Here is a 17240-nt window from a genome sequence, read left to right as displayed (position 1 = left end):
TGCCAAGATCCAAAAGCGAAATTCACAGAACCACTAATGTGCCAGCAAAGTGCCTCTGCACGTGGACACAAGATGGTCAGTAAACATTTCGAAAGGCAGTGAAATATGGTGCAGTGTCTTCTCTGGATTCAGGTGTGCAAGTTACTGAGTCAACCATCTCTCATCTTTTGATAAATTCAGCTAGATATCCATTTTTAGGAATATTTTAATCTAGCAAATGTTCAGTTTTATACATCATTCCATTATAATGCTTGGCCAGCAGCAGGCAGAATACAATTCAATCTATCAGCTGAGAAGAGTTCAACTAGGACAGTGAAAAGTTCACCCATCATGGCTAAGTGCAGGAACCTAATATTCAAATACTCTAGACTTAAATTGTGCAAAATACCTACTACAGCCTAATGGCAATCACATACTGGGTATGAGATCAATTTTACTCAATTTTACTTGCATGCCCTATACAACCAGGAATCTGGGAGTTGCCTATCTTCCCATCTATTATACTGCAATGAATTCCTAAGTGAGTGGCCAGTCAACAGGGCATGTCATGCAGCCACAGTGACAGAGATGCTCACACACGTAATGAGCACAAATAAGCACACACCTTCTGGGAGGCAATCTGATTATGCCTTAAAAATAACTATGTGGCTGGATGGCCCTAGAGACTGTTATAGGGAGTGACGTTAAGTCAGAGACAGAGAAAGAGAAATATATGACATTCCTCATATGTGGAACCTAAATAGAAAAGATACAAATGAACGTACAAAACACAGACGTAGAGAACTAACTTGTGATGGGGGGAGGGGGCAAGGATGGGGAGAAGGGACAGTTAAGGAGTCGGGGATATTCAAAATGGATAACCAGCAGGGACCTACTGTATGGCACATGGAACTCTGCTCATTGTTATGTGACAGCCTGGATGGGAGAGGAGTTTGGTGAGAATGGATTCATGTATATGGATGGCTGAGTCCCTTCTCTGTTCACCTGAAAATACTACAACATTGTTATTGGCGATACCCAGTGCAAATTAAAAAGTTAAAAAAAACCTGTGACTTTGACTCAGCAATTCTGCATCTAATAATCATTATGGATGGTTTAACTCACAAGGAATTATAATCAAAGAAAAGTAGGACAATCTGTATATCCAACAATAGTGAACTGGTGAAATCAAGTATTTCAACATGGTAGAACTATGCAGCAATGAAAAAGAATGAAAGCAAAATAGTTAATAATCTAGAAAATTAAATAATTTTAGTTTTTATTAATTATTTTGCTTTCATTCAAATAACAACACATTATAAATTGTTTTGTCAAAATGTACAAATTTGTACAGGTTATCCTTAAACAACGAGGAGCTGACTTTCACAGGTCCACTCACATGTGGAGTTTTTTCATTAGATAAGCAGCACAGTACCATACAATCCTTGGTGGGCTGAACGCACAGATCCTGAACCCTGGACACAGAGAAGACTATGAAAGTTATACACTGATTTTCAACTGCGTCCCAAACCCCAACACTGGTCATGGCTCCACCGTATATGGGCTTCCCAGGTGGCTTAGTGGTGAAGAACCTGTTTGATCCCTGAGTCGGGAAGATCCCCTGGAGGGGGAAACAGCATCCCACACCAGTATTCCTGCCTGTAAAATCCCACGGACAGAGGAGCCTGGCGGGCTACAGTCCACAGAGTCGCAAAGAGCTGGACACGACTGAGTGACTGAGCCAACACTGTACGTATAAACACAGCTTTTCTTTCAGACCGAAGCAACCTAGGAGATGTTACATCTAGATGGTTGAGATTGTTGACTATAATTTTTCTTTGTATTTTCTTATATTTTCAACTTATTCTACAACAAGCACATTTTTACACAACAATTAGGCCCCCCTTACTTTAATATTTTATATAAATATTTATAAGGTTAATTTTTTGGTAATATTAAAAGTTGTACAGTCAACAGTCCCTCCAACCCCTGCAATACCAATTTCTATCACCATATGCACTCCCCCACCTCCCAAGATTACTAGTTTCTGATTCCCTCAAGTTTCTTCAAAGGAAAAAAAAAAAAAACCTGTGTGTTAGTAAAGAGTAAAGACATTAACAATGGACTGGAAATCAACAGGCTGAATATAAATTTTGACAGAATAAATTGTAAGGAACCATTAACATAAGCTAGACCAACACTACTTCAAGAACAACTCAGTCTTTCTTGAACGGTTGTAACAAAATTTTTCCAGTTTAAGAACATTTATGGCTAGTCTTAAAAGCAAACCTGTAATCTCTAATTTGTGCCCTAAAAGTCTAAGAAGCACATTAAACATACAATTCTCCTGGTGAGATGAAGGTTCAGAGTTTTCTTCCAAGTAAGCATTTCAGTCTTTCTATGTGCATCTAATAGCTTCTACACTCTGCACTCCCTTAACCCAACCCGAAACTCAGATAAAGCATCAAGCACATTCTAAAGTGAAATTCAGCAACTGGGGGAGTTCCTGGTGATGCTCTGGGGAAGGTCTGAGTTCATGTTTGCATATTCTCAAGTCTGTTTTCTTTCATCTCCTCCACATTCCAAGCCCTGGGACTGGAAAATTCAGAGCTCAGAGACAGGCACTGATAGTATTTTCTCTGAATCAAGGCCTTTAGGGGTTGAGTTAAATTACAGCAGAAGATAAAGGTGAGAACATGCAGATATAGACTTTTGGATGCACAGAGTGAAGCTCATATGGCTCTTCTTCCTCATGTACATTAAAAACAAAATAAATCGCCTAATTTCCTAAAGTGTGGTAGGTAAACTTAGAATTCAAAGAACATGGGAAGCTACACTTATTTCCATCCTATTGAGCTAGGAACAAAAGAACAATTATTTACTTGTGTACCTTAAAATATAAATAATATGTAATCACAAGCATAACAGCCATAGCTAAACCATACAGAGTCACCTAGGAAGCTTCCAAAACACTACCATACATACACCCTCACCTCGGGCCCTACAGTTCTTCAAATGAATGACTCCTGACTTCTAACACCTACACAGCTAGCAGCAGATACACCACTTTTGCTCAAAGGGCAAAAAGCTGGTGGTAGAGAAATGTAAGCCATCTTTCCAAACAACTGCCTCTGCAAAAAATATTTCTCCTGGCTCATGCTCTACATTAAATTATTACTTTAAAGCAAATTTTAACACTTTAACCAATTAACAAATGTTAAAAATCAATGCCATGAAAACAGAAGATCAATCTAACTGAAAACACTTCAATTTACTTTAGATTCCATCATAAATTCTACCTGGGGGATTACTCTTCTGGTGATAAAAGTCTGTGCTGGGCTTCCCTGGTAGCTCAGTCATAAAGACTCCGCCTGCCAATACAAGAGACACAGTTTTGACCCCTGATCTGGGAACATCCCACATGCCACACAGCACCTAAGTCCGTATGCCACAACTACTGGACGTGGAGTCTAGAGCCTGGTTACCGCAACTGCTGAGGCCTCGCGCTGCAACTGAAGCCGCAAGCCCTGCCACCTGTGCTTCACAACAAGGATGCCACTGGAGGGAAGCCTGCGAAACAGAGCAGCCTGGCTCACAGCAACTAGAGAAAAGCCAACACAGCAAGCAAGACCGAGCAGAGCCGAAGAGAAATAAATAAAATTCTTTTTTTTAAAGCTCTGTATTATAAAAAATTCCAAATGCAGGCTTCAAAGAGCCATTAGAATATATTTCCCACAATACCTTTCTGTGTATTATTAGTACGCCTTCTTAGGAATCTTGAAAGTCAAATTTATAATGGAGATGTAAGTGAGTTAAGCAGATTATACATCCACTCTGGAAATAAGAGCACATAACTATTTCAGAAATATACTTATTTTAACAAAAACAGTTCCTCCTTGTTTAGCAAATATATGTGCCTGTGTGTGTTTCTTACAATATAGAATATATATGCATACTTAACATATAGGTTATTTCTATGTATTTTTCAATCCCCACTACTTCACTGAATTTTATTAAGCTCTCAGTAACAATCCCATCCAATCAGCTGCCAACAGTGATCATTTCACCTCCTCCTTTCCAAAGTTTATAATGTTTACAACTGCATTTGCTGTTACTTCTATTAAAATAATTTAATAGCAGTGGTAATAAGGGGTATCTCTGTCACCTGCCTGTCGTTAATAGGGGCTTTCCCGATGGCTCAGTGGGGAAAGAATCCACTTGCAATGCAGGAGACACAGGTTAGAGTCCTGTATTGGGAAGACCTCCTGGAGAAGGAAATGGCAATTTGCTCTAGTATTCTTGCCTGGAAATCTCATGGACAAAGGAGCCTGGTGGGCTACAGTCCACAGAGTTCCAAGAGTTGGACGCAACTAAGCATGCAGGTATGTTGTCTGCAGTAGGAATGCGTCTATCGTTTCTCTATTAAAGTTGTTTGTTGTATTTAAATCATCAAAACTCTGCACATAAAGGGAGTAGAGCCCTCGAGCAACCACAGGTCTGTTCTCACAGGTGGGCCACCTATCTGCCCAACATCTACCAACATCCCTGGAGATGGGCACACCTTCCAAAGCTAGGCTAGACCCACAACACAGAGAGAAGGAAGGTCAGCTCCACATAGGTGAAAGTCCATGAGGTTTATTCAAGGCACTCTGGTGCCAAGAAGAAGGGGCTTCACAGGCCACCAAAACCATCTGATAAGAATTTGAGAGAAGAGTATTATCTGCCCGACCTTGCAGATGAGCAAGCATCTGCAGGCCAGACAGAGCTTACCACACAACGTCTGCAGTGCTTGAAAGAGGTGCATTCTAACCCTGAACAAGAACTGCCTCTTCCCTTGGCTCAGTGATTGGAGATCCACCATGGAAGGATCCACTGCGGCAGCCTCCAGGGGTACACTTGTGGAACACCTCCCCTCCCTGGTGGCCCCCCAGTCAAGCGTTCTCCAGCTCTCAACTTTGGATCAAGCACCTCCATTTCCATTTGCACTGAGCGTTGTGCGAACTAAAGGCCTTAAACTTCCAACTCACTGAGTTACTTACCTTTCTTTTGTGGTTGGTATTTGAGTGTCCATCTTTTTTAAATGCAGTTTCACTTAACTATATGGTAGAAGGAGGTGAGCATAAGTGAAGTGTCAGGTGCCTGTTCAGAAGTGGTACACATCAGACAAACTCACATTCTATCACATGTGAGAGCGAGCACAACGGCCAAAACCGAGCATCAACCGAGCAAGAAAGGAGCAGCGCCTTCCAGCAAACACAGGAACCAATCCCATGACATACAACGCGTGATGAATTACATCAACTAATACTGCATCATCTTTACGTTTCTGAAAATACACCCCACCTGATCATTATGTATTGTTCATACTTTTAATAGTGTATTCTATTTTATTCAATAGTATATACCTTTAATAGTATAAATAATACATGAGCAGACGCTTTACCGTCTGAGCCACCAGGGAAGTCCTAGAAACACATATAATGAACATTAAACACAAATACATGAGAAAATGCTATATTAAATATAATAATACATATAAATAACACATAATAACACACATAGTATGCTGCTATTTTACTTAGGATTTTACACAGAGACCAAGTGAATTTATATATATAAACAAACCAATACTTAAACTGATTTAAGAAAAAGGCAAAAAGTAACTGCTGATGTGGTGTTCTCCTTGTTTCCCAAGTATTATGAGACCTACTATCCATGTTTCCCTTTCCTAAACATAAATGTCTACAATCTATGTAATTCATTCTTCTTTAAAACCTTGATTGGGCCAGTTAAAATTCTAAGCTCCAAATATGAAGTTTGAAAAACTTCATCAACCAGAGGTCACAAACATATAAGACAGATAAGAGGATTAAATCTTTGCTGAGACATGTTTTGTTTGGCTCACGCTATACTTTTCACATTCTTTTACTGAAATGTTCACAGGAAGCTGCAATTATAATAACAAGAGGTCCTGCTATCTCCCCTTTCTCCCCCAAGGTTTCCAGCTTACATAATTACAGTATAGTACTAAAATCAGACACTGCACAGCGTGCATATACAGTTCTATGTCACTTTATCACACATCTCAATTCCTGACCTGATACCACAATCAAGATAAAGATATATTCCATTACCACCAATAGCTCCCTCATACTTCTACTCTATAGACACATCTACTCCTACCTCCAACATCCCTAAACCTCAGCAACCATTAACCTGATCTCTAATTTTGTTGAGACTGTTACACACACGGAAGTACACGCTATGTAACCTTTGGAGATTGACTGTTTTTACTCCACATAATGTCCTTGATATCCATCCAAGTTATGTGTGTCAACAGATTTTTGTTTTCTATTGCTGAGTAGTATTCCAAGGTATGAATGTGTCACAGTTTCTTTAATCATTAACTTACTGTAGGACACTGGCTTTTTCAAGTTTTTTCCTATTGCTAATAAAGCTGTCATGAACAATCATGCACAAGTTTTTGTGAAGAAATAAATCTTCATTTCTCTGAAATAAATGACCACACACACAACTGCTGAGTCAGATGTAAGTTTATCTTTTTAAGAAGTTGCCAGACTATTTCTCATACTGGCTGTACCACTCCCAAAACCAATGTTTGAGAGATCCAGTTTCTCCACATCTTCACAAGCATTTAGAGTTACCATAATTTTTTATTTTAGCTGTACTCACAGATGTATACTGATGACATCTCACCAAGGTCGACTTTACATTTCCCTGATGACAAGGGATGCTGAAGATCTTTTTCTGTATTAATTTGCCATCTGTATATATCCTCTTTGGGGAAAAGCAAAATGTTTTAATTTGTATAAAATCCACTTTGTTGATTAAAAATCATCATGTTTTTGGTATCATGCCTAATAACTCTTCTTCAAGCCCCAGGTCTCAAAGAGGTTCTCACATATTTTTAAGTTTAAAATAGCTTTACATCTTATACTAATATACACTATTTTTGAATTAATTTCTGTACAGGTATATGGTTTAGGTCAGGGTTCATATTTTTGCTTGATATCCGATTGCTCCAGCACAATTATTAGGACTACCCGTCTCTGACTGAATTATACTGGGTATCTTGTCAAAAGTCAGTTGGCCGGCCATACTCATGCAGAGCTCCCTATTTTGTTCCATTCATCTATTTGTCTGTGGTTCTGCCAATACCACACAGTCCTATTTACAGTAGTTATACGTCATGGGGGAAACAGTGGAAAAAATGTCAGACTTTACTTTTTGGGGCTCTAAAATCACTGAAGATGGTGATGGCAGTCATGAAATTAAAAGATGCTTACTCCTTGGAAGGAAAGTTATGACCAACCTAGACAGCATATTAAAAAGCAGAGACAAAAAGCAGAGACATTACTTTGCCAACAGAAGTCCGTCTAGTCAAGGCTACCGTTTTTCCAATGGTCATGTATGGATGTGAGAGTTGGACTGTGAAGAAAGCTGAGCACCAAGAATTGATGCTTTTGAACTGTGGTGTTGGAGAAGACTCTTGAGAGTTCCTTGGACTGCAAGGAGATCCAACCAGTCCATCCTAAAGGAGATCAGTCCTGGGTGTTCACTGGAAGGACTGATGCTGAAACTGAAACTCCAATACTTTGGCCACCTCATGGAAGACTTGACTCATTGGAAAAGACCCTGATGCTGGGAGGGAATGGGGGCAGGAGGAGAAGGGAACAACAGAGGATGAGATGGCTGGATGGCATCACTGACTCCATGAACTTGAGTTTGAGTAAACTCCGGGAGTTGGTGATGGACAGGGAGGCCTGGTGTGATGCGATTCATGGGGTCAGAAAGAGCTGGACACGACTGAGCAACTGAACTGAACTGAACTGATACGTCTTGAAGCTAAATAGAGGAATACCTCCCAATATTTTTCTTTTTCAAAATTGGTTTTTAGGTATTCTAGATACTGTGCCTTTTCATGTAAGTTTTCAAATAATTTTGCCTGTATCTACAAAGGATTTTCTGAATTTTGACACAAATGGCATTAAACATGAATATCAACTACGGAAGAACTGATTACTTTGCCGAGTCTTCTAAGCCATGCACACAGTATGCCTCTCCATTTACTTAGCCCTTTTCTGATTTCTTTCATCAGTCACATTGCTTTTTAAAATTTAACCCATGTTTTTTAAAAGTGAAAGATTTACTCTAAAAATATAGATCTCTAACTTCTCTTAAAATATTAACACCTGAAGATCCAGCAAGGTTATTTGGCAACAAATGGCGAGAGATAGGTGGTATCTGCCCCTCCAATTCCTCTCTGAGGGAAAAGTGCTATGCTCCCTACTTCACCACAATTCCTCTACAAATCAACAGACAGCTACATGTCAGCTACCATTTAGCAACGTGTTGGTCTTTTCCTGTCTCTCAATCTATCAAAAAATGGGAAAAGAAAACATGTCAATAAAAAGGAAAAAGTTCTTAGGAGGTGAATTAGAACTGCCAACATCTGTTAGATCACTGAAAAAGCAAGAGAGTTCCAGAAAAACATCTACTTCTGCTTTATGGACGACGTCAAGGCCTTTGAGTATGTGGATCACAACAAACTGTGGAAAATTCTTCAAGAGATGGGAATACCAGACCACCTTAACTGCCTCCTGAGAAATCTGTATGTAAGTCAAGAAGCAACAGTTAGAACTGGACATGGAATAACAGTTCAGTTCAGTCCCTCAGTCGTGTCCAATTCTTTGCAACCCCATGAATTACAGCACGCCAGGCCTCACTATCCATCACCAACTCCCAGAGTTTACTCAAACTCATGTCTATTGAGTTGGTGATGTCATCCAACCATCTCATCCTCTGTCGTCCCTTCTCCTCTTGCCTTCAATGTTTCCCAGCATCAGGGTCTTTGCCAATGAGTCAGTTCTTCCCATCAGGTGGCCAAAGAATCAGAGTTTCAGCTTCAGCATCAGCCCTTCCAATGAATATTCAAGACTGATTTTCTTTAGGATGGACTGGTTTGATCTTCCTGCAGTCCAAGGGACTCTCAAGAGTCCTCTCCAACACGAGTTCAAAAGCATCAATTCTTCGGTGCTCAGCTTTCTTTATAGTCCAACTCTCACATCCATACATGACTACTAGAAAAACCATAGCTTTGACTAGATAGACCTTGGCTGGCAAAGTAATGTCTCTGCTTTTTAATATGCTATCTAGATTGGCCATAACTTTTCTTCCAAGGAGTGTCTTTTAATTTCATGGCTGCAATCACAATGTGCAGTGATTTTGGAGCCTGAAAAAGTCTGCCACTATTTCCACTGTTGCCCCTTCTATTTGCCATGAAGTGATGGGACCGGATGCCATGATCTTAGTTTTGTGAATGTTGAGTTTTAAGTCAAATTTTTCACTCCCCTCTTTCACTTTCATCAAGAGGCTTTTTAGTTCCTCTTCATTCTCTGCCATAAGGGTGGTGCCATCTGCATATCTGAGGTTACTGATATTTCTCCTGGCAATCTTGATTCCAGCTTGTGCTTCCTCCAGCCCAGCATTTCACAGGAGGTACTCTGCATATAAGTTAAATAAGCAGAGTGACAATATACAGACTTGATGTATTCCTTTTCCTATATAGACCAAGTCAGTTGTTCCATGTTCAGCTCTAACTATTGCTTCTTGACCTCCATACAGATTTCTCATGAGGCAGGTCAGGTGGTCTGGTATTCCCATCTCTTTCAGAATTTTCCAGAGTTTGTTGTGGTCCACACAGTCAACGGCTTTAGCACAGTCAATAAAGCAGAAATAGATGTTTTTATAGAACTCTCTTGCTTTTCTGATGATCCAACAAATGTTGGCAATTTGATCTCTGGTTCCTCTGCCTTTTCTTAATCCAACTTGAACATTTGGAAGTTCACAGTTCACGTACTTTTGAAGCCTGGCTTGGAGATTTTTGAGCATTACTTTACAAGCGTGTGAGATGAGTGCAATTGTGCAGTAGTTTGAGCATTCTTTGGCATTGCCTTTCTTTGGGACTGGAATGAAAACTGACCTTTTCCAGTCCTGTGGCCACTGCTGAGTTTTCCAAATTTGCTGGCACACTGAGTGCAGCACTTTCACAGCATTATCTTTTAGGATTTGAAATAGCTCAACTGGAATTCCATCACCTCTATTAGCTCTGTTTGTAGTTATGCCTCCTAAGGCCCACTTGACTTCATATTCCAGGATGTCTGGCTCTAGGTTGGTGATCACATCACCGTGATCAGTTAGAACTGGACATGGAACAACAAACTGGTTCCAAATAGGGAAAGGAGTATGTCAAGGCTGTACATTGTCACCCTGCCTGTTTAACTTATATGTAGAGTATATCATACGAAATGCTGGGCTGGATGAAGCACAAGCTGGAATCAAGACTGCCGGGAGAAATATCAATAACCGCAGATGTATAGATGACACCACCCTTACGGAAGAAAGCAAAGAAGAACTAAGGAGACTCTTGATGAAAGAGAAAGGAAAGTGAAAAAGTTGGCTTAAAACTCAACATTTACAAAACTAATCTAGATCATAGTATCCAGTCCCATCACTTCATGGCAAATAGATGAGGAAACAATGGAAACAGTGACAGACTTTATTTTTTTGGGATCCAAAATCACTGCAGATGGTGACTACAGCCATGAAATTAAAAGACACTTGCTCCTTGGAAGAAAAGCTATAACCAACCTAGACAGCATATTAAAAAGCAGAGACATTACTTTGCCAGCAAAGGTCTATCTACTCAAAGCTATGGTTTTTCCAGTAGTCGTGTATAGATGTGAAGGTTGGACCATAAAGAAAGTTGAGCACTGGAGTATTAATGCCTTTGAACTGTGGTGCTGGAGAAGACTCTTGAGAGTCCTTTGGACTGCAAGGAGATCAAACCAGTCAATCCTAAAGGAAATCAGTCCTAAATACTCACTGAAAGGACTGATGCTGAAGCTGAAATTCCAATCCTTTGGCGACCTGATGGGAAGAACTGACTCATTGGCAAAGACCCTGATGCTGGCAAAAATTGAAGGTGGAGGAGAAGGGAACAACAGAGGATGACAGGGTTGGATGGCATCACCGAATCAATGGACATGAGTTTGAGTAAGCTCCGGCAGTTGGTGATGGACAGGGAGGCCTGGCGTGCTACAGTCCAATGGGTCACAAAATGTCGGACATAACTTGAGCAACTGAACTAAACTAAACTGAATGAGGTGAATGAACCTAGAGCCTATTATACAGAGTGAAGTAAGTCAGAAGAGAAAGGTAAATATCGTATACTAATGCATATATATGGGATCTAGAAAGATGGTACCAATCAATTTATTTGCAAGGCAGCAATGGAGAAACAGACATAGAGAACAGACTTATGGACAAGCAGAGAAGGGAGGAGAGGGTGAGATCTATGGAGAGAGAAACATGGCAACTTACATTATTATATGTAAAATAGCCAATGGGACTTTGCTCAATTTCTTTGGAAACTCAAACAGGGGCTCTGTATCAACCTAGAGGGGTGGGATGGGGAGGGAGACGGGAGGGAGGGGACATACGTACACCTGTGGCTGATTCCTGCTGATGTCTGACAGAAAACAACAAAAATTCTGTAAAGCAATTATCCCTCAATTTAAAAATATATGTTTTTAAAAAATTTTTTTAATTAAAAAAAGAGAAAACATATCAAGCAGATAGCACAATTCAAAAAAAGAGAAAACTTATACTTCTTAGAAGTAAATAAAACTCCCATTCTTTAATATGCATGACATCTTCCTTCTCTTTTGTTCTCAACTGAATATTATTCCTTCAAAATAAATCATACATGTTGTCTGGCAAATTGTTACCACTAATTAAATTAATTAACAATTAATTGTTATTTTTCCAAAATTTGGCAAATTCTTAATGGACTCACCTAAAACCACTTGGTATCAAAAGAATAATTCCTTCTTGCCTGGCTTAAGACATACTATTTACACATTGGAAAGTTCTATTGTACAATAAAATTACAAATTATCATTTTTTAAAACCATCAATATTGGCAGTTCTGCTGTCATAAGGCAACTCTTTACACATCCTGTCATTTTCATGGAAGAAAGTTTCCTTAAATTGTTCATCAAAAAATATTAAATTACCATAAACTTCTTTGTAGAGTCACACAATGAGATTTAGTAACAAGGTTTCACCAACAGTATAAAAGATAATAAATTTTCAAACACACTATTATCATAAAGACTTGAAGAAAATTCATGGAAATGAATACCACCATCTGTTTTTCTTTAAAATATAGGTTATTTATTTACTAAAAAAGAATCACTAAACAAGAGTTCCTAGGTGGGCTTCAGCCATACCTGAATTACCTATATATGTGCACATCAGGTTATATGTACATGCCTTTTTCTAGGGAAAGCATCCACAGACTTCATCACCATAACTTAAGGTTTAAGATCATCATTACACTATATAAAAGGATACTAAATTAAGTTTACATTTGAAAACAGAAGATGGAGCAGTATTGTGCAGTCAACTAAAACAAGGGTAACTGTATATCCTAGTATGCGATATTGTTCCTTAGAGCATTGGACTTTACTTTCACCACCAGATACATCCACAACTGAGTGTCATTTCTGTGTTGGTCCAGACACTTCATTCTTTCTGGAGCTATTAGTAATTGCCCTCTGCTTTTCCCCAGGAGCATACTGGAACCTTCCGACCTGGGGGAGTTCATCTTCCAGTGTCATATCTTTTCACCCTTTCATACTGTTCATGGGGTTCTCATGACAAGAAAATTGGAGTGGTTTGCCATTCCCTCCTCCAGTGCGCTAATTTTGTCTGAAGTCTCCTCTATGACATGTCCATTTTGGGTGGCTCTGCCTGGCATGGCTCATAGCTTCATTGAGTTACACAAGCTCTTCTGCCACAACAAAGATGTGATCCATGAATGTTCAAACAACAATACAATGGCATTCATTTCGCATGCTAGTAAGGTTATGCTTAAAACTCTTCAAGCTAAGCTCAGTAGTATGTGAACCAAGAACTTAACAGGTGTACAAGATAGGTTTAGGAAAGGTAGAGGAACCAGAGATCAAATTGCCAACATTTGTTGGATCACAGAGAAAGCAAGAGAATTCCAGAAAAACATCTACTTCTGCTTCACTGACTTTGCTAAAGCCTTTGATTAGGTTCAGTTCAGTTGCTCACTCATGTCTGATTCTTTGCGACCCCATGAACTGCATCACGCCAGACCTCCCTATCCATCACCAACTGCCAGAGTCTACCCAAACCCACGTCCATTGAGTCAATGATGCCATCCAACCATCTCATCTTCTGTTGTCCCCTTCTCCTCCTGCCCTCAATCTCTCCCAGCATTAGGTCTTTTCAAATGAGTCAGTTCTTCCCATCAGGTGGCCAAAGTACTGGAGTTGCAGCTTCAGCATCAGTCCTTCCAATGAACACCCAGGACTGATCTCCTTTAGGATGGACTGGTTGGATTTCCTTGCAGTCCAAGGGACTCTCAAGAGTCTTATCCAACACTACAGTTCAAAAGCGTCAATTTTTCTGCACTCAACTTTCTTTGTAGTCCAACTCTCACATCCATACACGACTACTGGAAAAACCACAGCCTTGACTAGACAGACCTTTGTTGACAAAGTAATGTCTCTGCCTTTCAATATGCTGTCTAGGTTGGTCATAACTTTCCTTCCAAAGAGTAAGCATCTTTTAATTTCATGACTACAATCACCATCTGCAGTGATTCTGGAGCCCCCAAAAATAAAGTCAGCCACTGTTTCCACTGTTTCCCCATCTATTTGCCATGAAGTGATGGGATCGGATGCCACGATCATAGTTTTCTGAATGTTAAGTTTTAAGCCAACTTTTTCACACTCCTCTTTCACTTTCGTCAAGAGCCTCTTTAGTTCTTCCTCACTTTCTGCCATAAGGGTGGTGTTATCTACATATCTGAGGTTATTGATATTTCTCCCAGCAATCTTGATTCCAGCTTGTGCTTCCATCCAACTGTGGAAAGTTCTTAAAGATGAGAATACCAACCAGAGTGCCTTACCTGTCTCCCGAGAAACTGGTATGGGGTCAAGAAGCAACAGAACCTTATATGGAACAACTGACTGGCTCAAAATTGGGAAAAGATCAAGTCAAGGCTATGTATCATTCCCTTGTTTATATGCAAAATACATCACATGAAATGCTGGGCTGGATGAATCACAAGCTGGAATCAAGATTGCCAGAAGAAATATCAACAATTTCAGATACACAGATGACACCATCCTAATGGCAAAAAGTGAAGAAGAACTAATGAGCCTCTTGAAGGTGAAAGAGGATAGTGAAAAGGCTGGCTTAAAACTAAACATTCAAAAAATGAAGATCATGACATCTGGTCCCATTACTTCATGGCAAACAGATGGGGGAAAAGTGTAAACAGGGACAGATTTTACTTTCTTGGGCTCAAAAATCACTGCAGACAGTGACTGCAGCCACAAATTTGAAAGATGCTTGCTCCCTGGAAGGAAAGCTATGACAAACCTAGACAGTGTATTAAAAAGCAGAGACATCACTTTGCTGACAAGAGTCCACATAGTCAAAGCTATGGTTTTTCCAGTAGTCACATATGGATGTGAAGGATGAACCCTAAAGAAGGCTGAGCGCTGAAAAATTGCTGCTTTCAAATTGTGGTGCTGGGAAAGACTCTTCAGATTCCCTTGGACAGCAAGATCAAACCAGCCAATCCTAAAGGAAATCAACCCAGAATACTCATTGCAAGGATTTAATGCTGAAGCTGAAGCTCTAATACTTTGGCCACCTGATGTGAAGAGCCGACTCATTGGGAATGACCCTGATGCTGGGAAAGACTGAGGGCAGAAGGAGAAGGGGACAACAGAAGATGAGATGATTGAATGGCATCACTGATTCAATGGACATGAGTTTCAGCAAACTTTGGGAGACAGTGAAGGACAGGGAAACCTAGCATGCTACAGTCCATGGGATCACAGAGTGGGACATGACTTAGCAATTTAACAACAAATCCTAGTATGCCAGAATAATCCTGGTTTACTCCTATTATCCCAACCTCTCATCCAGTAAATCCAACTTTGGCTCTCTAAATTTGCCTGGTTTAAAAACTGAAGAAACAGAAAATCTGAATACACCTGTAGGAAGTAAAGAGACTGAGCTGCTAATCAAAAAGCTCTAGAAAAGTCCATGGCTTCACTGGTGAATTCTACCAAGTGCTGAAGTAAGAATTAATACCAATCCTTCATGAGAGCCTCAAAAAAATAGAAGAAAGACTTTCCAACTCATTCTGAGGCCAGTACTTCTCTTACTGAAACCAAAGATATCACAAGGAAAAAACCACAAAAAAACTATAGACCAATATCCCTTATGAATATGGACATCAAAGTCCTCAACAAAATCAAAGCAAGCAACATATATAAAGAATTTTACACCGTGAGTGAGATTTATCCCAGAAATGCAATGATGATTCAACAAACCATCAAATGTGGTCAATGTAATATATCATATTAACAGAATACAGGAAATATACCATATGACCCTCTCAGCAGATGCAGAAAAAGCATTTAACAAAACTCAACACTGTTTCATGATAAAATGATAAAGGGCATCTAGAAAAATCCCACAGGTAACATCATACTTGATGGTGAAATATTGAACACTCCCCGTAAGATCAAGAATAAGACAAGGATGTCCACCCTTAACACTTCTATTCAACACTTTACTAAATGTTCAAGCCAGGGCACTTAGGCAAGAAAAAGAGATAAGTGAAAAGGAAAAGGAATAAAAGGCATTCGGATTAAAAAGGAAGAAGTTAAAACTATCCTTTTTTTGTAGATGACACGATCTTATACATAAAACACAAAAAAACTAATAAACAAGTTCAGTAAGTATGTTTCAGTAAGAAACGTACACAAAAATGAATTCTATATACTAGAATCCAAACTAAATTTAAAAATGATATTAAGAAAATTATATATTACAATAACATCAAAGGAATAAAATGTTTATGAGTAAGTTTAACCAAGGAGATGAAAGACGTGTAAACAAACTATAAAACATTGTTTTAAGAAATATAAAAACATAATTCATATGTAAGACTTAACGTTGTTAAGATGACAATACTTCCCAAACAGATATACAGATTCAGGGCAATTCTTCATCAAAACTCCCAACTGCCCTCTTTGCAAAAATAGACAAGTTGATCCAAAATGTATATGGAAGTATGAGTGACCCAGAACAGCCAAAACAATCTTAAAAGAGAAGAATGAAATTGAAGGACTCACATTTCCCAATTTTCAAACTTACTACAAATTAAGTAAGTTTGAAACTTACTTCACCACGTGACGACAATGTGGTGCTGGCCTAAGAATCAATATATAGGTGAAAGTAACAGAACTCAGAACCCAGGAAAAACCCAAATATCTATGCTCAACTGACTTTCAGTAAGTGTGCCAAGACCATTCAATGGGGAAAGAACCACCCTTTCAACAAGTGGTTCTAGGATCACTGGATATACACATGCATTCACATGCAAAGGAATGAAGTCTGACCCCCTACTTTAGAGCTTATACCAAAATTAACTCCAAATGGATACAGAAGAAAATATATAAATGTTTGTGACTGCAGACTAGGTAACAGTTAACCCTTACAACTCAGTAAGAAGGAAATGACCGAATTTCAAGTGGATAAAAAATCTGAACAGACATTTACCAAAAAAGATATACAAATGATCAATAAGTACATGAACAGATGCTCACATATCTTTTCTATCAGAGAAGTGCAAATCAGTGCTACAATAAGACCAGTTCATATCAGATGGTATGATCAGAATCAAAAAGAAGGGGAGGGACCTGACTGGTGGTTCACTGATTAAGAATCTGCCGCAGTGCAGGGGATGCAGGTTCCGTCTCTGGTCAAGGAACCAGGCTCTCACAAGCTACGCAGCAGCTCTGGAGCCCACATGCCCCAAGTAGACAGTCCCTGCAGCACACGACGTAACTGAGACCCAACACCGCCAAATAAATCATTTTTTTGAAAAAAGAAAAAAAAGGAACTTTAAAAAAAAAGAAGGGAGAATGTCATGTTGGTGAGGACATGTAGAAATCGCAAGCCTTACCACCGCTGATGGAATGTAGAACGGCGCAGTCACTGAGGAAAACAGCTTAGCGGTCCCTCAAAGACTTGTATGTGAAGTTGCCTTGTAATCCAGCAGTTCCACTCCTAGATGCACGCCCAAAAGAACTGAAGAGTTATGCTGAGTGCAAAAACTT

General features: G+C 39.4%; 1 protein-coding gene across 6 annotated transcripts in view; it reads right to left on the bottom strand.

The window, feature by feature from the left end:
• The window catches only part of EPB41L5 (erythrocyte membrane protein band 4.1 like 5), a 159071-nt gene that overhangs the window by 110916 nt on the left and 30915 nt on the right, over nucleotides 1–17240 (bottom strand). For 4 of the 6 annotated variants that reach the window (XM_070476323.1, XM_070476324.1, XM_070476325.1 and 1 more), the window contains exon 4: nucleotides 6673–6777. The exons of the other annotated variants lie outside the window; for them this stretch is intronic. In XM_070476323.1, the coding sequence (XP_070332424.1) occupies nucleotides 6673–6777 (105 nt within the window). The remainder of the gene's footprint in view (nucleotides 1–6672; nucleotides 6778–17240) is intronic. 6 annotated transcript variants of the gene reach the window in all.

This window comes from Odocoileus virginianus, chromosome 13 (genome assembly GCF_023699985.2).
Source record: "Odocoileus virginianus isolate 20LAN1187 ecotype Illinois chromosome 13, Ovbor_1.2, whole genome shotgun sequence".
Taxonomy (NCBI): Eukaryota; Metazoa; Chordata; class Mammalia; order Artiodactyla; family Cervidae; genus Odocoileus; species Odocoileus virginianus.
Note: the sequence above shows the minus strand (reverse complement) of the source record. Positions and strands in the feature narration are given on the sequence as shown.